The sequence below is a fragment of the Apodemus sylvaticus genome, chromosome 15, assembly GCF_947179515.1.
Source record: "Apodemus sylvaticus chromosome 15, mApoSyl1.1, whole genome shotgun sequence".
In the NCBI taxonomy this organism is placed as follows: Eukaryota; Metazoa; Chordata; class Mammalia; order Rodentia; family Muridae; genus Apodemus; species Apodemus sylvaticus.
In genome coordinates this window covers 7,171,467-7,196,541 of record NC_067486.1, presented here as the reverse complement: position 1 = coordinate 7,196,541, position 25,075 = coordinate 7,171,467, and the positions used below count along the sequence as shown (strand labels likewise).

Genomic DNA, 25,075 nt, shown 5'->3' with positions numbered 1-25,075 from the left:
ACTTTGGAAATGTGATTGCACCTGCTTGGATTCCTACCATGATGAAACAGTTCTTCTCGTCCACCTGAGATGGAGATAGGAGTAAGTGCGGACACAAGGCCTGGCAGCCGCCCCAGCTGGACGACAACTACTTACTTCAAGGACTTCAGGGCTTCCCACTAGAGAAAAACCATAGGATGGACAAAGGCTTCATTCTGGAAAGCCTACCTGTGCACGCCTGGCAAAAGCACACTGCATCTGGTCTTCCTGTCCCTTGCCAAGCCCAAGTCTCTGACAGGCTGCTCTGCAGCCTTTGTTTATTCTGTCCTCTCTGCTCTACTCTCTCTACTTTGAGTCAAGACTCTTCCACACAAGCTATGAGGTTTGTCTTCTCTCCTTAAGCTGTCCTTAACTTGGAGCCCTCTGACAGCTGGGGCAAATGTGTCAGACAGACCTGAATGCACAACCCACGAACCACACATGATGCTGAGAGGGAGAGGGAAGATGGCCTTAGAAGCAAAGGCCTGGAATATGAAGACCAAGATAGGCCAAGAGCCTGTCCTGGGGGCTTTAGCCTTACAATGTGTGGTAATGGTGAAGTATAATTTCTATCTGCGTTAAAGAGAAGTCCTACTGATGCTGGCCACGGAAAACAGAAGCACCATAGCTAGAAGCACTGAGATCCAGTCTGTTACAGTAAAGCCACACAGCTTTCAGCCTGAGGTGCTCTGCTCACCACCTGTGCTTGCCTATAGCACAGCACGCTAGCAGCGTCATGTAGCATACCCTGCATACCCACCCAAGATTTAGTTTCTGCCGGGCTAGACTGTGTCCCAATGTAATTTTCTTCAGAGCCTGCTGCTCTCACACCAAGATCATCTCCTCAGGCTAGAGGAGTGCTCAGCTGCCTACTATGTACAAAGTATGTTCAGTTTCAGCATCAAAAAAGAGAGAGGATCAGCTACCTACAGTCTTAAGAGGAAAATAAGTAAATGCTGCTTGGAATATCGATCCTGTCAGAGATGGAACCTCAGAACCAAGCTAGTGAATGAGCGACACCTAACCCACAAATGCCAGCGATGAGTAGTTCTCAGATGAAAGCATGGTTCAGTCCAGATTAAAAAGAGCGCCTAATTGCCGCATCCCACACGGCAGCCCCATCAAGGTGCCGCCATGCTCTGCTGCAGGAGCAGGGCAGGAAAAGGACAAACTCACCAACCATTTCCAACCTTTGTTTGCACCAGAAACAGCCACCATGGAGCTCGTTATGCCCCAGATCTCTGAGCTATTGCATAGTAAATAATCACAAAGGAAGACCTATAACACAGACTCACCAGAAAAACCTGTTGTCGGTTGTGTGCTCTTGCATGCTTCGATGTGCATTCAGACTCAGATCTAAGCTCACTCCAGATGCAGACCACGCAAAATAAAAGTTTCCAGAGTTCAAAACTTTTCGTACTTCTGAAATGCGGTCCTCATCTGAAGCATCAACTCGAAGTGATATGAACTCGGTGGAAGTAACTCGGAAAACTTCAGATTCTTGAATTTTCCCCACAGACATGCATCCAGTGACTAGGACCAGGTAATGCAACATGGTATCACCTGCAAAAACCAAAGATTTTACTGGATAGAACATCAATGTTTTCAAGCTTCAAGTTACATAGCTTCTTCTGACTTCTTGTGCTTCTATCTTTAAAATCTTATATTGTAATTTTTTGTTTGTTTCTGTTTTTGATACAGTCTTCCTATGCTGTATAAACTGTCTTAGAACTCCTAATCCTCTGGCCTTGGCCTACCACACACAGGCATTAGAGGTGAGTACCACCATGCCTGGCCATTCTGATTATTCATCAGTATGTTTAAATTTACAACTACAGGTACTTTTTCCCCCCAGGGGAAAAATTCTTGATTAAATACATTCAGTATGTGAAGCACTAAAACATTAATGAAATAATGTCACATTTACAAAGTTATTTTTATACTTAATCTGAGGTCACAAAATTTATTTTAAAAAAGGCTGCCTTCGCTACCTTACTGATGGACAGGAAGTTCGATAAGATAGTGAATGTTCAAGTTGCTTGTAAATGGTTAAGTTTAAAAATGGCATGTAAATCAGAGAGCTGACGATGACAGAACACGGGAGCAAGGCCTTGGGGACAATTTATTAAGCAATCTAGTTCATTAAAACTTTCAGGCTTTGTATGGTTTTGTTTTCTTTCTTTCTTTCCTTCCTTCCTTCCTTCCTTCCTTCCTTCCTTCCTTCCTTCCTTCCTTCCTTTTTTTTCCTTCCTTCCTTCCTTCTTTCTTTCTTTCCTTTTTTGTGGCAAAGGAATGATATTAGGGTTCATTTTGTGGCCCTAACTCCTGAACACCAGGATTTTAAATTTTTTTCATGTAATGGCAACAAAAGTCTCATGAAATTACAAGTTAGCAACACAAGCATGGGCATGGGAATGGGCAGAAAGTGCTCTGAATCATGGCCTTTATTCTCATCCAGACTAAACTGAGTGTGCTAGCATGACCAATCTATAATATAATCCCCTATGAAATGGATTAAAACATTTATTTCATGATTACTTAAGACAAGAACAGTAAACAACCCAGCACAGTTTTTTTGCACACAACAAATTAATAACAAAGGTAAATCTCCATTTGATAGGCCAGTGCTGCTTAAAGCATCGGCTATCAACTCTTGGCAGCACACAATAAGAAAAGTGCCTGAATCGTAATGAAAACCTACTGTATAACTAAATCCACACTTTAGTTTACTTACTTTTTAAAACAATTTCATAGTTGGACTTCATCAAGGAAGAAATCCACATATTGCATATGCATGATAATGCAAGCTTCCTGTCCCACACAGACCATTAAAAACATGGATGAGGTCTAGTCTCTGAACCACGCTTCATGTCATACCTTTATACACCAACTGCTAATTATAAAAGTTACCCTGAAGACCATGGCTGGAGAGATTGCTCAGTGGTTAAGAGCCCTGCTCTTCCAAAGGACCCAAGTTTAATTCCCAATACCCACGTGGTGGCTTTCAACTAACTGTCTGAACTCTAGTCCTAGGGGATCTGACACCCTGTTCTTAACTCAGTGGGCTATGTGCTCATCTTTTACAGACATACATGGTGTGCATCAAACACTCATACACATAAGAATAAGTGATTTTAAGTTTAAAAAAAAGAACATTAAATAGCACACATTTCTGAATCTAAAACAGATACCTTTCCCACAATATCCTAGAGGAATCAGTGTATTTCCCACATAGACACCTAATCCTTAATATACTGAGAAGAAGAAAGATAATGCTTTCATTTTCTGCTGATGTATTTCAACAGAATATTGTCCTTGAATCCTAAAACTGTTGCGAGTCTATCTAGGAAAGAAATATAAGATTAGTCTAATTATGTTTACTGTATATGTAGGAGAATTTTCTCTGCATGTATCTATATGCACCATATGTAACCCTGAAGTTATATATGGCTGTGAGCTATTCTATGGGTACTGGGAAGTAGATCTGGGTCCTTTGCAAGAGGACCAAGTACTCTTAACAGCTGAGTCAGATAGCTGCCAGGAAAGGCACAGTCTGTTTTCTTTAAAGCTGAGATCTCCGATACACTGATCATACACCAGGAATAGACTCCACAGCCAAGAGTGCTTGACCAAGCACTCTTGCATAGGTTCGAAAGAGGAATGGGGAGGGAGGAAAAGAGAGATATTGGGGGGGGGGGGGAGAGCGAGAGAGAGAGAGAGAGAGAGAGAGAGAGAGAGAGAGAGAGAGAGAGAGAGAGAGAGAGTTTATTGGGTGAGGATGTGGAGGTAGATCTGGAAGGAGTTGGGGGTTGAATATAATCAAAATACATTACAGCTAATTCTCAGTTAATAAAAATATTTAAAAAGAGTATTCTAACTAACATTTAAAATGTATACAATACTTAAGGCTCAAATATTGGGTCTGAAATGATATACAAGTAGTCTCTCTCATCTTCAGAACTATAGAAACAGAAATGAAAAAGTAGATGAACCACACAGAATAATAGACTTACCAAGATTTAATCGTAAAACTCCCAAAAGTCCATATGCATCCAGCACTTTGGCATATGTGCCTTTAATCGCCTCCTTTTCTGCAGATGCTGGTAAAAATAACAATTGAAAACATTAGAATCTATTTAGTTATAAAAGCCAGATTTGAAACAAAATTTCAAAATGTGATACTGTCCCCCATCTATCTTATCTATCTATCTATCTATCTATCTATCTATCTATCTATCTATCTATCTATCTATCTATCTTCTCTCCTCTCTGTCTTTAGACCAGCATTACTTGGCTTTCCCCTATGCCCCTGGGCTATCTATCTAGTCTCTGGTCCTTGACCACTAAAGCTGTGTCAGGTCTGGGTTCACCTCCTGAAGTGAGCCTCGAGTCAATCAGTTGTTGGTGGGTTACTCCTGCAAGCTTTGTGTCACCATTACTCTAGCTTATCTTATGGGCTGGACCCCGTCATGTGGCTGACTTGGTGTTTACATTACTCCTGACAATGTACAGAACACCATTCCATATCAAGGATGCTGGAGCATAGGGTGGGCACCAGCTCAGCATTTCCGTGTTTGATATATGTGTTCTCTCCTGACACCAGTGTTTTACATTATTTTGTCCACTTGGCAGAAGAACTTTCTTGTTGGAGTTAGATAATTCCAACCATCTAATGAGTCTGTCTTCTTTACTTACCCTTTTATCCTTGACACTTGGAATAGTGCCTGAACACAGGAGCTGAATAAACAGGTAAATGCTGCAAGCCACCGCTTGACCACACAGTTTAGCATGGCAGTGGGGCAGTCTCTACTGACCTTCATCTCACTTCCTTTGCTCTAAGCTGAGGCAAACTTGCTAATGAGCTTGAGTCAGACAATAATTTCCCTAGAGCAGGCTACTGGTTAAGTCTACTGATAAATAAATCAGTAGACTTATAAAAGACAACAAAAATATCCTGAAGGTTTAAAGGAAAAAAACCTTCCTTGCACTTAGCAGATACACACTTAAGATATAACAAAGAACTAAAGGAAAATAAACCACATCTAGTATTCCAAAGAATTTCAAATAACACATTCTGAAGTGTGAAATTCACTCACCCACTGCCCTTCTTTCCCCGTCCCCTCTCCCAGCTCACTGTGCAGGCTAGCTCACACGTTTCCCTGTCCTCATCACTCTTACTCAGCCTTCCCCTCTCCTCTGTCCACACGGCAACCACAGAACCCTTGGCAGGGCTCCCGTATGCTGCTCTAGGACCTCTCATTTCCTGCCTCTCTTCCCTGCTGACACAGGCTCTTCTCAACATACATCTTACCCAAGATTCCTTGCCAATCAATTCCTTGTATTCCAGACTCTTATTTTAAAGCCCAGAATTGCACAAAGTATCTCACCTGCCCATCTGCTTCTCCCACGCTATCTACAGAGCTCCTCCTCTGTAATCTCACTTCGGCCAGCTGGGGACGTGTGCTCGGCTAGCTGGCAGCACAGACGAAAGCTAAATGACTCAGCTAACACCATCACATTCTCTCTCTTTTTTTAAATTAATATTTAAATATATTTAAAACGTAGAAACATTTTATGATAGAATTAAAGATTTACGCGGAAAATTTTTCTGATAAAATTGTAGAAAAATATAAAGTAACATGTTAAAATTGAAGATTATCATGGAAAATTATACAGATAAAATAGAAGGCATAAAAATATTTCTAAGGTGATTGAAAGTGGAATTATAAATGTTTTCTGATAAAATTGATGATTTACATGGAAAATATTTCTGATAAAATTGAATATAGAAAAGCATTAAAATTGAAAATTATCATGGAAAATAATACAGATAAAATGGTAGACATAAAAAATTACTGAATTAATTGAAAGAGAATTATAAACATTTTCTGATAAAATTGAAGCTTTATATGAAAAAATTTCTGTTAGTCTATGTCTTTTTATTGGGGAATTGAGTCCATTGATATTAAGAGATATTAAGGAATAGTGATTGTTACTTCCTGTTATTTTTAATGTTATTTTTATGTTTGTGTGGTTACCTTCTTTTAGGTTTGTTGGAAGAAGATTGCTTTCTTGCTTTTTCTAGGGTGTAGTTTCCCTCCCTGTGTTGGCATTTTCCATCTACTATCCTCTGTATGGCTGGATTTGTGGAAAGATATTGTGTAAATTTGGTTTTATCTTGGAATATCTTGGTTACGTCATCTATGATGATTGAGAGTTTTAATGGGTATATTAGCCTGGGCTGGCATCTGTGTTCCCTTAGGGTCTGCATGACATCTGCCCAGGATCTTCTAGCCTTTATTGTCTCTGGTGAGAAGTCTGGTGTAATTCCCTCACATTCTTTAATATGCTCATTATTAAGTGTAGGCCTTTCTGTAACCAGTATGAAACCAGAGTGGGGAAGACTTTTAGCATGCTAGGGGGAACCATGTCTTATTCCACATGCCTAGCAGTCCTAGCATTATATTGTTCCATGTGTTTATAGGACTTTCATATAATAGTCAATTCAATATAAAATTTTACAATAAAACCTGACTTGTTTTCTAAAGGAAACCAGAGCTGCTTTCCTTAACCACTGCACTTCCTCATTCAGAGTACACGGGTGGGGTGGGAGCTGATCTCAGTGGCAGTGTACTTACCTAACCCTTGCAAGGAGAGGATTTCTTTTTTACTTTACATACACAAAAGCAGATAGTCAAAACAATTGTTCAATTTCTCATGGCAGAAAATGTAGTTTCCAGGTCAGACTGTTCTACAGATTCCCACAGGCGACATGCTGTGTGAATTTAAAATACTTCTGCTGACATAGGAATGCTGGAATTACTGATGTATTAGTGTCATCAGCAATCATCATTAGGTTCAATGACTACAGCCAGCAAGAATTAAAAAGAAAATGTAATTTAATATTAAGTCACTCTCTTCCCATATGAATAGTCTCTGTAACCTAAATTATCATGAAATAAATATTCTCTCTGCATAACTATTTTCTTCTCAATTGCACAACAAATAAATACTGACTGTCTCTTCAGGCCCAGTGACCGTCCTCCCATTGCACCGTCTTCTAACTTAAATGTGCAAGCACACGCCAAGCAGGCTGCCTAAGCATTCGTATTTCAGAATTATCTTCTGAATGTGCGTTCTCTCTCTCTCTGTCTCTCTCTCTGTCTCTCTCTCTCTCTGTCTCTGTCTCTCTCTCTGTCTCTGACTAAAGTAGATGAGATTACACTTTTCCTGCCATGAATTTTTGTTGCAGCGATTTAAAAAATGGTATTGCAGCTAAAGTCCTTGCTTATTATCTCTGCGATTATTATGGCACCAACACGAGGCCGGGTGTTTATGTACAGTATTCAGTTTTCACAGTATCCCAAGGACAAAGCTACAATTTCCATTTGACATGAGGAAATTGGCTTAAATCAGTTACTAATTGTTTAAATCTAAGAGAGCTTTTCTGGGCATGGTGACTCACACTTTAATCCCAGCACTGGGGAGGCAGAGGCAGGTCAACCAGGTCTCCACAGAGCCAACCAGGCAAGTCCCAGGTGTACAGTGCGAGGCCTGACTTCCTACTTCCTGCTCTCGTACTTAGGATAGGTTCCACTGTTAAATGTTCAATGGTAGGATACAGGCAACAAATTAAATACCACCATTCTTACTCCCTGAGCATGCTTACGGACTACACATTCCACAGGAAAGGGGCATTTATCTAGTCTCAAAGTCCTCCAGACAATCTCGAAAGAGAACCAAAGCCCGTGAGGCAGGCTTGGTAAACGATTACCTTTACCTTTATCAAAGTGAATAGCTACATTAACAAGACCATGTAAAGCTGTCACCTGACTGGAAGAAAACAGCACAGCTTCTGTAATAGTTCTGTCAAAAGGTGAGCAGCAGCAGAGGCTCCACACAGGAAGGAGGGGGGGACACCTTACAAACAACTGTTCTAGGTCCTGAGTGTCAGAGACCTGACCTTTAAATAAACTATACAAATCTGAAAGGATCTTTTCATATAAAAAGCATGCTGGAACTACTGGTGAGAGTTGGACAGGGCCTGAGCATTAGCAGTGGCAGAGCCGCTGTATGCTGTTATGCAGGAGAATATCTAGGAGACACACAGTAAAGTACTGGGGACAGTAAGGTATCATGTTAGCAACTTACTCTCAAATAGGTAAGAAAATACCTGTTTTTAAATTTTATTTTACTGAACTTTAACTTTTCTGTATGTTTAAAATTGTTTCATCTTCCTAAATTTACATAAATATGTCTAAACAGAATTAATCGGGTAAATTCTTACAATACCCTATTATCCATTTATAGCTTTTCTTTTCAGAGAGAGTCTCATTGTGGAGCCCACATTAGTCTTGAGTTCATCTTCACGCCTCAGCCTACTGAGAGCTGAGGTAATCCAGCTTACACATTGCTTTTAAATGAGGAAAAAGATTTTATTTTATGAAACCTTGTAAAATATACCAAAAGAGATTATATAAGGGTTAATCATGATCACTGTTCCACTTCCCTAACAATCCTATTTTAGAAATAATATAAGAATCTTCATCTATAAAGAGATTATCTGAATAAGACCACTTATGCCATATCAAGATTATGTATATGACCTTTAGATAGAAAAGAAAAAAAGTCCTTGACAGTACCAAGCACAAATTTTCCCGTCTTCCTTTCCTTCTCAGGACCTCTTGGCACACAAGGCTTCAGCCTAAATTAGTCATCTGCCATCTACTTTTCCTGCACGCGTCTCTTCCTCTGCTCACAGTGTCCTCTCCATCTGGAATAGGCACTCGTCGTCCTCCTAGTCTCAAATATTACCCATCCTTAGCAAAAGGCCAATTCCTGGAGCTTTGCCCGTATCATTCAACTGGAAGTAAATCTTTCTTTTTATTCTGTATTTCAGTCACTTGTATACCAAGAGCAACCAAAGCCAGGCTCCATTTCTTCATACCTCAGTGTGATACCAACCTGACAGATGCTGGACATCCCAGCTGCACGAGATATTCATTTCTCAGGCAAAACAAACCAAGAGCTTGTGGCACAAAAGGACATGTTTTGCTAACTTTAAAACAACACATTTTACAAGGAGCTTTCCCTTCCCAGGAAAGAATTCCAACATCCTCATTGTGGAAGACCCCATTCAACAATCCTCTCAAGTGTGAGAGTCAGGGGCAGTGTAGGAAGGTGGACATGGGGAACGCGGGACTGTTAAGTAACTGCCAACCAGGGTGTAACAGTGGAGGTCACCAGGCGGCAGAGGGAAGAGAGGGCAAGGAGTGGAGACAGGCTGGGGAGATAGGCAGTACAGAAGCAAGCTCACTCTCCGCCCCGGCGTCCACTGTGCTTTCCTGAGAGGAATAAATTGTTTTCTGTGGAGAAGGTTGTCTCTTTTCTATTAATGGTGGTTATTAAACAAAGCACTAGGAAAAACAAACCTCTTTTTACAAGTTACTGATTTCTAGCCACAAGTGGGTATGATTTCCCAAGAAGTCCATTGTTTCAGGAGTGACTCTGGGCTAATCAAGATTTTCAGTAGTTCAGCTAAGGCAACCGGGACTGGGCCTTCAAAGGTCATGTATTTAAAACACTTAAGCAAAAGCAAATCTTGGCTTCTAAGGTACGACTGCTGCCATATACCAGGGATAAACAGTAACTCCATCACACTAGGGTTTATTTAAATGGAATAACCCTTCTCCCCATGCCACGATTAGCCTGTCACTCATTTGGATATAAATACTTTCTTGGGCTTCAAGCGCGGGGTCTCTAAGCATGCAGACCTATCTCATGCCCAGATGTAGGGGAGTCCCCTGTGCTCACTGCTTTTACACCTGCATTTTAAATGTGTCTTCACATCACTAACGCTAACATCTGAAGACTTTCGAATTTCTACTGCTAGACCACATACCTATCAATATGGTCATAGAACAGAATTTTAAGCAAGATAAGTGCAATAGACATTTATCCTTATGAAAATATTTGAGGTACCAGAACACAATCTGAATGCTAATTATATATTCAGTATTTTTAGAACCATTGTTTAATTTTCAGATGCCTTTGATGATGGCATAATTAGGTTTAATAAATGAACAGAGAACGTCTCATGGTGCTCTCCTGCACCCCCAGCCTTAGGAGACTAGGGCGTGGGAGAGAGTTCAAGATAAGACAGACTTTCCATCAGGAAAGCAACTAATAGCAAACACTCAGCCCAGATCTTTTAAAAACACATGCTGAAATACTTATGATGCACAAAATTCACATCTTTCCCGTAACTCTGTCATCTATACAGCAAATAACAAAGTTGGTACGATACCCCAGACCAGAACATTAAGTTACATGTATCAATTAAAAGGTATTTGAAGGACTAAATTAAATGTGAACTTCTTTAACTTGCAGTGAATTGCAATAATTCAAACTAGATAATAAAGCTACTCAAGAAGGCCCTGCTTTCCAAAGAAAACATTCTGGTGGCTCAAACCTTCCATTCTGGCATTAGATTTTACGTCTCCAATTGAAGTAGAAGACCAAGCAAAAATCTGTGGATCAATAAAGCACAGAACGTGGGATCAAAATGCCTATAATTCTGGGATTCTGAAGTCTGAGATAAGAGGATTTTGAGTTTGAGGCCAGCAGAGGTAAATAGAAAGTTCCATGTAACATACCACATACTAGGCTACATATCAAGATTCAGTCTCAAAAAGGCAGGGGGTGGGGGTTGCAAATTAGAACCTTGCTCCTAGAATCTCAATTTGCCTGTGGTTGCACGGATGGCAATTTGTGGTCAGCCTATTTGCATGCAAACAGCACGTTGGTACAGAAGCTCCAGAGAGTGCTAGAGAGCATGCAGTCCAAGCTTCTCATTTTCAGAAGAAAAAGACTAGCAATTATCTGATTCACGCAAGAGCATATGACTAGCTAGCAGTAAAGCCCGTTTCCTTTTCATCACACATAAAAAAAAAAAAAATTTAGAAGATAAAGATTTTTTTGGTAGAATTAAAAAAAAATCAAAACTACACATGAAAGACAGGAAACAAATTACTGTTCTATATAGCCTATACATCCAAATATTAAAAACAATTTTAAAAAAAAATAACTTTTATTCACTCAAAGTATCTGTCTGCTAGGTACTAGGTCCTTGGTGAGATTCTAGGTTCCCAATATAACCAAACAAATGTTAAATCCTAGCAAACTGCAAGGCATGGTCAGGATGTCTGTCATTGCAGTTTCTTCAGCAGCAGGCTATCACAGAAGGGTTGAAAGTTCAAGGCAGGTATGGACAATTTAGTAACCTGTTTCAAGATAAAAATGTAAATGGACTAGGGTTGTGCACCTCAGTGGTAGATTTATTTACATGGCTCTGGTCTTAGTCTGCACAACACCAAACTAGTCCTAACAGAGTTTTAAACTGCGTGCTCATTAACATGCTGGATTCCAATGGTGTTATCCTCCTCAATCCAGCTCTGTATCAATCCCATGCAGGTTTCTCCACACCTATGACTCTAACAACCATGCCGTCACTCACACTTTCCACGAGAGTCACTAAATAAGATGGGTCAAAGGTACATTTTCAGTGTTGACCAGAGACAAACAACTAGCAAGCACTCATGAACAAGCAGCCAGAAAGCCACTTCATTGTAAGATTCATCCTGTCTATTCACATGTGGTCCACAGGAAACTGAGAGACTGTCAGTTTACGTTTCAGTACAGAAATTCAAAAGACAACAGCAATATTATGGCTACTAGGGAACATGGTAACACACAAACCATAATAAATTCTTATCCCTAAGAACTAGGTTCTATAAGGAACACATTGTATATATTAAGTTATATAGGAAGACTATAGATAGGGAACATTATTTTAAAGAGTATAACATTTAATATAATGAATGCTAATAAAGAATAACAATGGGAAATATATTTGTTTTTCTTTATAGTTGTCTATTTCAATTTTAACCAGCAAAAAATAAAACACAAGCCAGATAATGGGAGTTCATGCTGAGATCAGCACTCAGGAAGCTGAGGCAGGAGAATTATCATAATTTAGCTCAATGAGTTACAGACCAGACCAGCCTAGACTACAATTTGTGAGACACCACATCTCAAACCAATATACACACACACACACAAAGACAAAACACAAATTCTAATTAATAAAATTTGTCAGGCCACGCTTCTTTTCAGGACTCTAGATACATGGCTATCCTGGGGTGACAGTCTACTAAATACCTCAGTGTCTCTCTCACTACTTGTGTTTCTTTCAAAATGGCACAACTTCAGACCTCACTGCAGCAAACCATCAGAAAGCAAAGGCAACTCCATTTCTGCTACCCTCCATACTGAGCTAAGAGTTTCCAGCTTTTGAACGTGGGGGAAGCCTCAGCAGTTCCAGAGAGCCCCACCCAAGTGGGCCATTTGGTTCTGTTTCCCCTTTCAGTACACGGTGTTTCTTTGCTCTCTCCCTTGGAGTGCTTCTATGGAAAAGCCCAAGATCACTCTCGCTACTCTTTTGTATACATAGGTTCCCTTTTCTCTGAGTTGCTTTAAAGATTTTCCTCTGCATTGGACCTGATTTAACAGCCTTTTAATTTTATATTATAGTGTAATTTTCTTCATGTTTCTTCCACTTGGAGTTCATTTCACTTTTTGGATGCACAGATTGACAGTTTCCACCAACCTTGGGAAATTGTCAGCTGCCATTTCTTCAAACAGTTTCTTACCTCTTCCTTCCAAATACACATATATGTTAGGTAGCTGTTCCATAACTCACCCATGCAACTTACTTATACTGGTCTTTTTTCCTTCTGTATATTTCACTTTGGATAATTTCTATCACTAGGTCTTTAAGCTTACCAACCACTCTTTTGGTAGAATTAAATACAAGGTTCCTATCAGTGTAAAATGTCATTAGATATTGTTATTTTCAGTTTGAATAACTGATTTGAGTCATGTTTTTCATGTTGTTAACACGCACAAACTTCTTGAACATATGGAATACACTTATATCAAAGCTGTTTTAATGTTCCTTACTAACACTAACATCTGTTTCTACAGATTGACTTTTCTTCTCATTAAGAAGTATATTTTCTACTTCTTTGCATATGTAATAGCTTTCAATGTGACTATGGGTTGAATGACATACATGTATCATGTAAACTTAACTTTTGAGGGGTGTGTGTATGTGTGTGTCCATACAGATAGATAAACACACAGACACTTTTTCTTAAACTTCTTGATATTGTTATTCAAAATTTAAATTCCTGGATAACAGTAATTTGGGACCAAAAGCAGATCCTTTGAGGTCTTAAACTTTGTTAGATAGAAGCAAAGAAAAATTTAGTTGAGAGCTACTTTGCTCCTTTAATGAAGTAGTATCCTTGTAAGTATGTAACCTGTCTTATTTTTCAATATCTGAAAGTCATTTTGTGCATTTCCTTTAGTTTGCTGTTGTTATTGTCATATAGAAGGGAAAAATCTGGGTGCCACTATTCATGTTCACATAGGAGAAAAAAAATCCAGGTCCTACTACTCCACCACAGTAAGAAGCAAGAGTCTTGTGTGTTTCTGGACTATTTGTGTTTCAGGCCAAGAAACAATACTGGATAGATCCAAGATGGTGTAATAGCATGCCAACTATGGACTCTGCTGTTCAGTGAGAGGCGCCAGTGCTCCTTCTGTCTGCACACAGAAGAGTTAAGAAGAAGCAAAGGCACTTGCAAACAGCTGACCTGGTCTTCTCGTTCCCACTCCTGCTCCTCATTCAGCCTGGAGGGCCTGGGCTATTTCATTTTAAGCTGCTATTAAAGCTGTTGCTTATTGTGCATTAAATGTGGACATTGAGCACTTTCATAAAAAGAAAACTTCAGAATCTTAACACAAGCAGTATCAAGAAGTCTAAATTTCATTTAATGCTTTAAAAGCCAACTCTGAAGTCACTTCTTCACTCACTCAGGGTTTTTTTTTTTTTTAAATAGGATTCTGTAATTTATCTAAAGGGCAGCCAAGCTGAATGACAGCATTGGGCAATTTTAAAAATGCACTGCCTGTCACGGCTTCTTATTACACTCGGCATCCAAAATTCTATAGGGGAACATTCAATTTGGCCCAGTAAAACAGTTGTGTTCTTAATGGATGTAGACAAAATCTAACCATACTTCTATATACTAATAGTAATAGCTTATAGGCAAAAATACAAATTATTAATTCCCTCACTAGAAAACACTGCCAACTTCACTTGTAACTGAGAACATGTCTATGGGTTTATCTTTCTTTTTTAAAGAAAGAACATTTACAGTTTTTTAAGTTTATTTTTATATGTTTGAATGTTGTACCTGAATACATATCTGTGCTCTGTGCGCATCCCTGATGCCTGTGGAGGACAGAAGAGAGTGTCGGATCCCCTGTAACTGTAGTTACACGTGGTTGTAAGCTGTCGTGTGGGTGCTGGGAACTGAGGCCAGGTCCTCTGGAAGAGCAGCCAGTGCTCTTAGCCCCAGAGCCCCTTGCCTCTCTCTAGCCCCATGCCTGTCACTTTGCTCCTCATTTCCTACTCAGAAACTAAGAGCCATCAGCCCTCAACAGCAGAAACCACCACAGTGAAAGACAATCAGAAGGAAGGGCTGTTGCTGGAAGATTTAACCTTTTAACGTTGCACTTTCCACATCTGGAAAACATGGACGAAGCATAACTGAGAGAATTGAAAGAAATAAAGCGTGTGACTGCCACATCTCCTGAACTGCTTGAAGAGGTGCCTCAGGGCACTGTAGCCAACTGGGAAGTACAAGAATATTTTAAATTGAAGAAAACACCTAGGGCTTCAACATAAACAGGACACCAGGTGAACTATTAGCCTGAGGTGGTTCAGAGCTCATGACTTCAGGGCATGCATTCTCTGATCCCTGGCTACGAGAAGCTAGGTGTCAAGTAGTGCCTGTGGTAAACAGCAAGCTCCTAATTAATCAGCAGAGAACAGGACAGAAGGGAGGCAGCACTTCAGCTGCTTCCAAGGTGTGAAAGCTATCTGGGACTCACTGAGCATGCATAGACCATTGATAGACAACTGCGGTTACGAAGAAGATATTAGTCTCTACTTGCTTGCATTATTTTGTTTGAACAGCTAAAGTTATTTTCTTTGAAAAACAACATAAAGTTAAGATTAAATGGTAAGTTTGATACAATACTTTCAAGCTAGCTGGGGCTAGGGTAAGACCCTTTTGCTAAAACAAAGTCATACTGCTCGAGTCTACTGAAGAAATAGGCTTTGCAAATATTATTATGGCCTACAGATTTCCTAAAATACAAGACGCGAAGGCATCATGGAAAAATTCAAGTTTACAAATTTCTTGTTTAGTAAATGGCAGAAGAAGCTTCTAGTAAATGAACTATTTTTTTTCTCTATAATTTTTCCTCAGACTATGCAATTTCATAGAGGCAGGAGGACTGACATTCTGTCAAGACATCCAGAATGTACTGCTGATTTGAAGTGTTATGACTCACATTCCTATAACATGAAGAATAAGTAGAAAGGAAAGAAACACAGATGCATATCTTGGGAGTAAAGCCATGTCCAGAATCCAGTACTATGGTTTTGCTATCTGCTTACATGTATCTAAGTATATGACTTGAGCCTGAAAATGACCCAAATTATGCTATTTTAAAAAGCTAAAAATAATTTAATTTTACTTTTATACTAGCATGTGATATCAAAAGGAGCAAAGGCTTCAATTTTAAGAGTTGGCATTACCATCTTAAGAGTTTAAAGCCCACAGAGTGAGTTCCTGGACAGCCAGGGGCTGTATAGGAGAAAAACCTATACGGGGGCTATATAGAGAAAAACCCTGTCTCGAAAAAAAACAAATCCAAAAAAAAAAAAAAAAAAAGTTTAAAGCCCCATCTTGCAATCCTATCTTTTGGGTTTGCTTGCTCACTTTCTTTCTGGTGTTTGTTTTTACAATGTTGGGAACTGAACTGAAAACTTCACACACATTAGGTAAGTGCCCTAATCCCTGATTAGGGATAAGCCCTAATGCCCCATATCTCAGCCCTGTTTGTAAATTAACAACTCTTTTTAGAGTCATTTTCCAACTCCCACATGTGATTTCACTCCTTCCTATTTTATTTAAACTACAGTTCTGAAGAGGATTGTTTATTTACTTAAATAAGAGATGGCCTGTAACCCACAAGGCTGTAACTCTAAGGCATGCCCTCATGAGAGCTTATCCTCCTAGGAAGGTCTGTTTTGGTACACTCATACCTAATGCAAGCCTCTAAAATACAGAAAATCCACTTCCTAGAAAATCAACAACAGGTATTCTGTGGTATGCACATGTATGCACAATGGATGCCATTTACCATGGAAAGGTGCTGTTATCTTCACAGCATGGAAAGGCCTGGAGAACACAATCTGAATAGGCAAGGAAGCATGATACACCCTGGATGACATAATCTCACTCATCTGTGGGATCTAAGAAAAGCCAGTGTCACAGAAGTACAGACTAGGATTATAATTGGGAGTGATGCAGCACTTGGAAAGAATTCATCTCTGGATAAAAAGTCAATTCTTAGGAGGAATGTGTTCTAGTGCTGTATTTACACACCAGGTTAACTACAGTCAATAATAATGTATATTTCAAAATGACTATGAGGAGATTTTAAATGGCTCAAAACCAATAAAACTTTGAGGCTATTAATGTGCTTAATTACTTGATTTGATCATAACCCCCTGTATGCATATATAGGAATACAACATTGGACCCCATAAAACTATACAAGTTTTATGTGTCAATTAGAAATTAAAGTGGGCAAGGAATGGAACTCAGCTCAGTAGCAGAACACTTGCCTACATGCTGTGTGAGACCTAGGTTCAATCCCCATCAATGCCAAAAATACCCATACAAAACGTGTGTGTGTGTGTGTGTGTGTGTTTGTGTGTGTGTGTGTGTGTGTGTGTGATGCCTGTGGATGTGGTCAGAGGTTAGTTGGCTCAGGTCTTTTCCTCTATCACTCCCCACCTTATTTTTGAACTAGCATCTCTTAGCCCAGAGCTGGCTGTTTGAGCTGGCCAACAGACTAGTCAGTCCCTAGGATCTGCCTCTCTCCACCTCAGACCCAGTCTGAATTTTAGGTGGGTGCTAGAATCCAAATTTAAGTCCGTGTGGTTGCTCAACAAACACTTTATCCACTGAGTCATCTCCTTAGCCCCAAATTCCGTATTGTGAACCAGACAACAACTTTGAGTCTGTCAACTTTCTAATGTAGGTTAGTCTTTCCCACTTAATAACTATGTATCCCTTAGTCATGAGTAAAATATGTGCCAAGCATCAGAGACAGAAACCTTAAGAAGCAGTTCCATGTGACATGGAAACACTGTACTGAAAGTGCCATGGGACAATTATCTTTTGGTTCAGCCTGAGGGTTTCAAGAAAATGTTTAGCCCCATAATACACAATCACTGCATTAAAATTCTGAAAACATGGCAATTTTAGATAAAATCTATAGGTAAAAAAAAAAAAGGTCATCTGGTAAATCTATAATAGCAAAGCACATGCAAGATCTGCATCATTCTGATGGAACTATAGAAACCCAGGTGTCCATATTTGTGAATGTCCAGATGGTTATGCTGTGCAGCCTGGGCACAGAAAACTACTGTCTCAGACTAGGACACACTGGCTTAGCACTTAGTAGCATTAAGGTCATTTTCAGCAAGTTTGAGCTTAGCCTAAGGTATGAGAAACACTGAGGAAACAAAAACAGAAGCATCTAAAACAACCGACCCCAAACATTAACCAAGTCATCATAATCTAATGAGAACATAATGAGGACTCATCAGTTCCTAGTACTTTGGAAGAACACTGAAGACACCAGACTCTTGGAAGGAGATCACCACTGAACAGGAAGAGTGGAGTAAGATTAAGGAAGACCCTGAAAACCAGGCTGAGGTGTGTGAATTCTGTCTTAAGAAAACAGGGCCACACTTTGATGTAATAATTACTTCAGAGAATGTTTCTTGCAGATTGACAGTCATTATGCCCCAAGGCTTCTCAGGCCAGGAATGGTGACAATGAAGAGGACACACCCAGATCTTCCAGACCCTAAGTGTAGCAGGCATTTGAAATTCTGCAGGTTATTTTATTATGCAGGACAACATCTATCTTGCTATCACTCCAAACTAAATGCCAAGTTAGTTTTGTGTGTGTGTGTGTGTGTGTGTGTGTGTGTGTGTGTGTGACAGGATATTGCTATGTAGCCAGGATAGCCTCAAATACAAGATCTTTCTGCTTCTTTCTGCCTCAAGTGTGCTGGGGTTACAGATATGCAACACTACACTAGAACCTAACTAATTTTATAAGTCAATTTATGCTGTTCTGTATATTTTATGAAAACTAGAATAAAGAGCTTTCCAAGTTTTCACCATAAATTGTAAATGCCTAACATCATTTCAACATTACATAATATATAAAAGTATTGAAAGATCGTGGGTTGTAGCTACATATGTAATTTTTATGTATTGATTAAAAAGTCAAATCAAAATATATTTAAGTGTTGCTGTAGAGTTTATAGAAAAAAACATATCCAAGAGATTATGTATCCATTTATGTTAGTTTTACAGAGCAGCAGTACTCAAACTTTTGCGCTGTCTGAAAAATTACTCACATAGCTTAAATCCAATGAAGAAAACTAAAATTAAGAAACAAGCTACGGATATACCTTGGTGGTAGAGTCCTTAACACACAGTGCCTAGGTTCAATTCCAAGCACTGAAAATAAATATTTATTGTTAAGATAATATTTCAATGCTATTCCATTTCATAATTAATGAACCAAATAGATGTTTTTGAGTCTTTTAAAACCATTATTTGGCATAAAAACTACTAGAGGTTTTAGAAGTATGATTATTTTTAGTTTCTTTTCTTAACACACAGCAAAAATTCTGAAAACAGGTAAAGTCATAATTTGTAAGCTCCACAGTAACTTCCCATTTGTTACTATATCTAGACAACATTAATAAATCAGGTAATGTCAACCAAAACACAAGCAGCTAGAAAACATTTTACATTACTAGCCAAGCCCCTCTGACCTCAGGTTTTTATTTCAGTATTCAATAGTATAAGTACATCTATAGTATGAAAACATGGTATGGAGATTAACACTGGAGCATGGCAGTCTTCATTACATTAAAACCTAGCCAATATGCTTTAATAAAACAGAACATAAAAACCAATTTGGAATGCTGAAGCTCATACTGAGTATTACTTAACCTTTTTCTTGGGCTGAACCTAGACCATTGAGGCATATGTTATATACTGATCTGTGCTTAGGAGTTGTTCATTATGTCACTATCATTTTCCCTACCAGGATAAAATTTTACTATTTCCATCAGGTTACACTTGAATCAACATAAAAGTCAGACATGCTTATAAGTCTGGATCTTGTGTTCTTATTGAGCTTAAAGAGCAATATTTAAAATATTTAAGGCTTATATTAGTAAATATGTCTTTTAAATATGATTGTGTGTATACCTGTGTGTGTGTGTGTGTGTGTGTGCGCGTGCGCGCGTGCATGGAGGCCAGAGGTTGATAAAGCATCTTCCCTTATTGCTCTCCATATTATTTTTTGAAATAGATTCTTAGAGTACAACAGCTGACCAGAAGGCCCCAGAGCCCTTGCTGTCTCTGCTCCCCAGGGCTGGGATTAGAAGCATGTAAAGCCCCGCCAGGCTTTCAGGGAAGTGCTGGGGCTCAAACTCAGATCCTCATGCTTGCACGGCAAGCACTTACCAGCTGACCATCCCCTAAGTCCAGACAGCATGTTCAATAAGCACTCTGAGCCAGCTACAACAGAGGGCTGGGGATGCGGCTCAGACGGCAGAGTGCTTGCCTCGCGTGCACAAGGCCCTAGGATCAATCCCAGTGCTGCATAGACCTGGCACAGTAGTGCACACCTGCAATCTCAGCACTCAGGAGATGGAGCCGGAGGGATCTGGAATTCAGTGGCACTGGCCATATTATGAAGGCCCCAGCTATAACAATAATAGACTGTTGTTATAATAATAATAATAATAATAGAACAAGTAGTTATCATTAGAAAGTCTGTTTAAAACAAATACTTAAGGCAATCCCAAACTGGGGTTGTCTGCTCCAGTCTTATATTAAGAATGAAGCATGGGCTACATTTGATGTCTCAGCAGGTAAAAAGCTTTGGCCACCAAGCTTGAAGACCTGAGTTCAATACCTGGTAGCTATATAGTAGGAGGAACTCCCACAGCTGTCCTCTAATCTCCACTTGTCCCCCACCTACACACAAATAAATGACTAAATGTTAAAAAAAACCATCAAAACAAAAACTAATGAAGCACGATGTTAATCAGTCTTTTTATTTTCATCTATCTACCACAAAATTACTCAAACATTTTTTGTGGTATAGTAAGTAGTCCTTTTCTTTAAAAATAAAAGTCATTTTTCAGTAATTTGAAATCAATCACATACGTTACATGAAATTTTCAGGAGCTATTTGCAATTCTCATTAAAGATATAAAAGCTTAGGCCTGAAAAGCAGATAGTTCAGCACTTGCCTAGTCTGACTGAATCTGACCCACCAATATCACACATGAGCACACTGAACACCTAAATAAATAAGGGTTTGACATAAGATGCACAGAAACCTATAATAGATCATATCATTACTATTAAATCTGACCCACAAAATTCTGTGCAGTACAGGAGATACAAGCTATCTTACTGGGTTACTGTGATAAGACAAAATTGCAACACCATGTTACAAAAAGATCAACTTCTAGAAGCAAAACAGAAGGAAAACAAACTCCTAGCAGCAAAATCTGTACCACCCTGCACCACAATCACCCGGATAAAAACTTAAGTCTGAGTTTACAGAAAATAAGAGTTCATTCAAATTAAGTCAAAGCATAAATCCATAAAATCAAAATATATTTTATCCACGAGATAAAATTCAGTAAAAAGGTTTTCAAGAATATTTTTTTATAAGCTGTTGAACTTGCGAGTTACAACCAAAACAGAGATCATAATCGGCCAGGTTAAAACACGTGACTTACAGAGCACAGCCACAGCCCCAGACTCGAACATGAGACATTCTTCCTTATGCCTAGTTTCCACTATGAGGCTGAACGGTGGGGGATCCAATTTGTGGTAGATTCTAAATCCTTTGCTGAACGCCATTCTCCTTTCTTCAGAGGCGGCCCTGTGAAAACCAAGCCAATGCACCTGAGGTTTCTGCTGCAAGGACTGCTAGGCGTCCTGAGGTCCCTCACTGACAAGTTTGATGGGGGCGGGGGTAGAGAAAAAGAGAGCTGGGGAGTGAACGATTTATTCCAAAAGATAAGGCGTCACCAATTTTTTACCAAAAGGCAAAAGGAAACGCTTCCAGTTCTCAAGATACGGCAAGGCAAGGCAGGGTTTTAGCACCGTTGGTCCTGGTTTGGATAATTTGGTGAATTTCCCATTTGATTTATGTTTCCCCCAAAGGAAAAATCTGGAGCGTATTTCAGTTGGGGTTGTTTATCAGCTTCCTGCTGATTTGTCACTACTGGAAGGGAACTGATGGGGAAACTTCAAGCCGATCCTTAGGCGGAAAAGGCAAGGGGATGGGAGGGAAGGTTAATCAGGCAGGTTCAAAGCTCCAGAGGGGGCCGGCGAGGGAAGGGATTATCACACCGCGGGCTCTCCCGGGCGGCGGCGAAGGGCAGGGACAGCCACACAGGTGACCGCCGCCTCCTGCCCAGTCACGAAGCTCGCGGTGACGAATGGATCCCACCGCCACTCAAGGAGTTCCCGGGTAGCCGGGGGCAACGGAGGCACCGGGCAGTCCAGCGCCTCCATTACGCACCTCAAGAGATGCCCCGGAGCCTGTGCTGACTGGGTTCTTTCCCGCCCGCTGGGTGACAGCCGCTGTCACCGCAGCCACCCGCAGCCCCGGGGTCTCCCCACAACCCGCTGCCCTCGGCCCTCTGCCGCCTCTCACCGCTTGAGACCCGGCTGCGACGGCCGCCAGCGCTCAGGAAGCGTCCACTCGCCCGGCCGCCTGCCGCTGGGTCTAACCCGGACCGCTCCCCGCCCCCCGCCCGCTGCCTCACCTCTTCCTGCGGCTCCTCCTCCTCCTTCTCCCGCAGCCGCCGCCGCTACAGCCGCCCGAAGCGTCACTTCCGCTCCAGCAGGTCCAGCTCTTCCGCATTGCGCCGCTGCCGGGGAGGAAGACCCGCCCCTAGGGGCTGAAGGGGCGGAGCCGTTTCCTCCCACGCGGGACCGTGCAGCCTCGCCCCGCGCTTGCTGGCCACCTAGTTCCTGCGGCCGCTGAGACCTGGGTCCGTGAAGCCTCAGTCGCCCCGGGAGTGGACGGGTGGCACGGCCATGGGAGCAGGGAGAGGGAGGGTCCGGCCTCCCCGCGTGGAGCCCTCTAGCTCAGCCCTCCCCGCGGGCGACAGGGAGGGACTGCGGGAAAGAGCTGTGGGGAGCCCGTGTTGATTCGTGCTTGAGTCGGGCATCAGGACCACCCCCTGCCGCCTCCGCGGACCCGATGGGCGAGGGAAAGGCGGGGGACGGGCTGCACTCCGCGCGGGCTGGGTGGCGCCCGAAGAGCTGTCCATGGTGTCCGTCGTCAGGGAGGCAGGAGGAGACTGTTCCCTGACCCAGAGTGTTCTCGCAGCTCCAGGGGCTAAATGCTCAACTGAATGCAGTAGAAGGGTGGGGGAAATCAGAAACTAGGAACTCCAGGCACTTAAACGAAACATGGCTGTCTCTGTCGATTTGCCAACCGTGGAATTTTAAAACTAAGGGCGTCACACCGTTTCATACTATCTTTTTATATGAGACGTTATGCTTATAATTTGTGTCCAGCAGAATTATTCGGCTTATACTTAAGAGACAAAAATGGGAGGAAATTGTAGTCACTAGGGCTTTAGAAAGGAATTGAAAATCCGAGGAACACAGCAGTCAGGTTTCCATTCGTCTTTGCTTTCTCCTCGCCTCTTCCCCTTTTTACTTTCTTCCCAAAAGCACAATTTAGATATGACGCATTGCACAAAACCATTTCCTCTAACATAGTCATGTGACTCAACATTTCTCTTTTAGAGAAGATAAATCCACGCTGATTAAAAAATATTAAAAGCATACTAAACATGAGAGTAGCCACCTCCAGCCAAAGAGAAACACGTGAATTCAGCTCTGAGACCTTTTCACTCAGTCTCCTTAGAACAACTTTTGTTTTTTGTTGTGGTTACAGTAACCACACGCTTACAATAAAAATTGCTTGCTGTGAATTGTGGTTAATCATTTTCCTCCTAATTAGTGTGCATTTCAAGTGGAGACAGTTCTTTAAATAAAATAGGAATGTTTGAGAGTGGGATTTTTCCTAAGTGTGATGACTGATATGACATGTACCAACAAAAGAGGGTTCAGCAGAGCTGGCCACCAAATTGTAGTACCTTGGAGATAACTTTTTAAAAAATCTTCCTGTTTTGTAAGTTTCTTTTTTTTCTCATTTTTTTTTTATGTATATGAATACCCTGAAGCTGTCTTCAGACACACCAGAAGGAGGCATCAGATCCCATTACAGATGGTAGTGAGCCACCATGTGGTTGCTGGGAATTGAATTCAGGACCTCTGGAACAGCAGTCGGTGCTCTTAAACACTGAGCCATCTCACTAGCCCAGAGGTAACTTGCTTTTTTGAGACAAAGTATTAGTGATCCCAGACTAGTGTGCCAACCATCCTGGTTTACCATCTCGGTGGCAAGAGACTGAACCCAAAGCTTCATGGGTACCAGGCAGGCATTCTGCAAGCTGAGGGCATCCCCAGCCCTAGGGATGCACCTTTTTATGACAACTGAAATCACCCCAAGTAGAGCTACAATCAAACCTGCTTACCCCCATCATTTTTTCACACCTAGAATCCCAGTGAGACTATACCATAAACTTTCTCAAGGTGGGAATCATGGTGGTAAGGGCTTTCTAAAGCAAGCCTTCTGCCTACTCTTGGTTTTCTGAACTAAGAAAGTAGAAGTCCAAGCTTGTTACAATGTCTTGGTTCAAATGTAGCCAAAGCAGTAGTGTTAGGCCTTAACTTTCCCAAGTCCTTTCAAAATACATTTTTAATTACAAAATAAGGCCAAGATTTGAAAAATGTACCAGTGACCTTTGAACATTCCTTATTGTCCCTTTCCTATTATTGTTACAGCTTATCGAAATAGCTGCACATTTTAGCAAACCAGTGTCTACAGTAGACTAACTCAAACACTTGAGTGGTATAGACATAGTTTGAAACTTTGCAGAGAAGACAATGCCGTGCTGACAGAGAGCGAGCAATGGTGGGGCTGTCAGGATGCTCCTGCCCTGATACTTGTAGCTAGCAGGCGGCAGATGGCTGGATGAAGGAGTCTAACAAAGTTTTGGATATCTGGTAGACTTTGGGAATTATGCAAGAGACCTAGAGAAATCACAGGTACCCTTACAAAGGAGGCAGAGGAGAATCAGGTACTCATGTAGTGGCATGAAGACAAATGGCAGACTGGAGAATGACGACAAACCCAGGTGCACCAGAAGCCACTAGAATCTGTAAGTTGAACTGAGAACCTCTGTAAGACACATGACTCTGGTGACAGTTACTTACAATTTCTGGCCTTAAGCACTCAGAGAGTGACTGTTCTAAGACACTCAGACATTCTTAGTGCTCTTTACTCAATCAGGAGCAACAACCTGGCTGGGACATAAAGGACACTTTGTAGATGCAGTCCTAGCCTACTTTCACCTTGCATCTGATTCCTAGGATAGCATTAAAGCCTGTTCCTAAATGTTAGCACAGCCAGCCAAAGCTTATCCAAAGAATTTCTAAAGTCGGATATAGGAAGAGTGATTTTTATACTGATGGGCTTGGAAACACAGTTTAAGGCCCAAATACATTTGTGTCTGTTTTCATTCATGAGAACGACTGCTCTGAAGTTTAATTCCCCTTAGGAGACAATAGAGATTAATAACAAAACAAAAAACGAAAAAATCCCCAAAACCCTCATCCAGAATGAACATGCAGAAATAAGACATGCTC

At 40.9% G+C, this 25,075-nt stretch overlaps 1 protein-coding gene across 15 annotated transcripts in view; it reads right to left on the bottom strand.

Annotated features, from left to right (window-relative positions):
- The window catches only part of Synj1 (synaptojanin 1), a 77,784-nt gene extending 55,558 nt beyond the window's left edge, over window positions 1–22,226 (bottom strand). For all 15 annotated transcript variants that reach the window (XM_052158633.1, XM_052158634.1, XM_052158635.1 and 12 more), the window contains exons 1-4: window positions 22,114–22,226; window positions 21,076–21,221; window positions 4,032–4,118; window positions 1,314–1,581 (exon numbers count right to left, since the gene is read on the bottom strand). In XM_052158633.1, coding sequence (XP_052014593.1) covers window positions 1,314–1,581; window positions 4,032–4,118; window positions 21,076–21,221; window positions 22,114–22,211 — 599 coding nt within the window. In that variant the 5' untranslated portion in view covers window positions 22,212–22,226. The remainder of the gene's footprint in view (window positions 1–1,313; window positions 1,582–4,031; window positions 4,119–21,075; window positions 21,222–22,113) is intronic.
- Window positions 22,227–25,075: the final 2,849 nt, after the last annotated feature.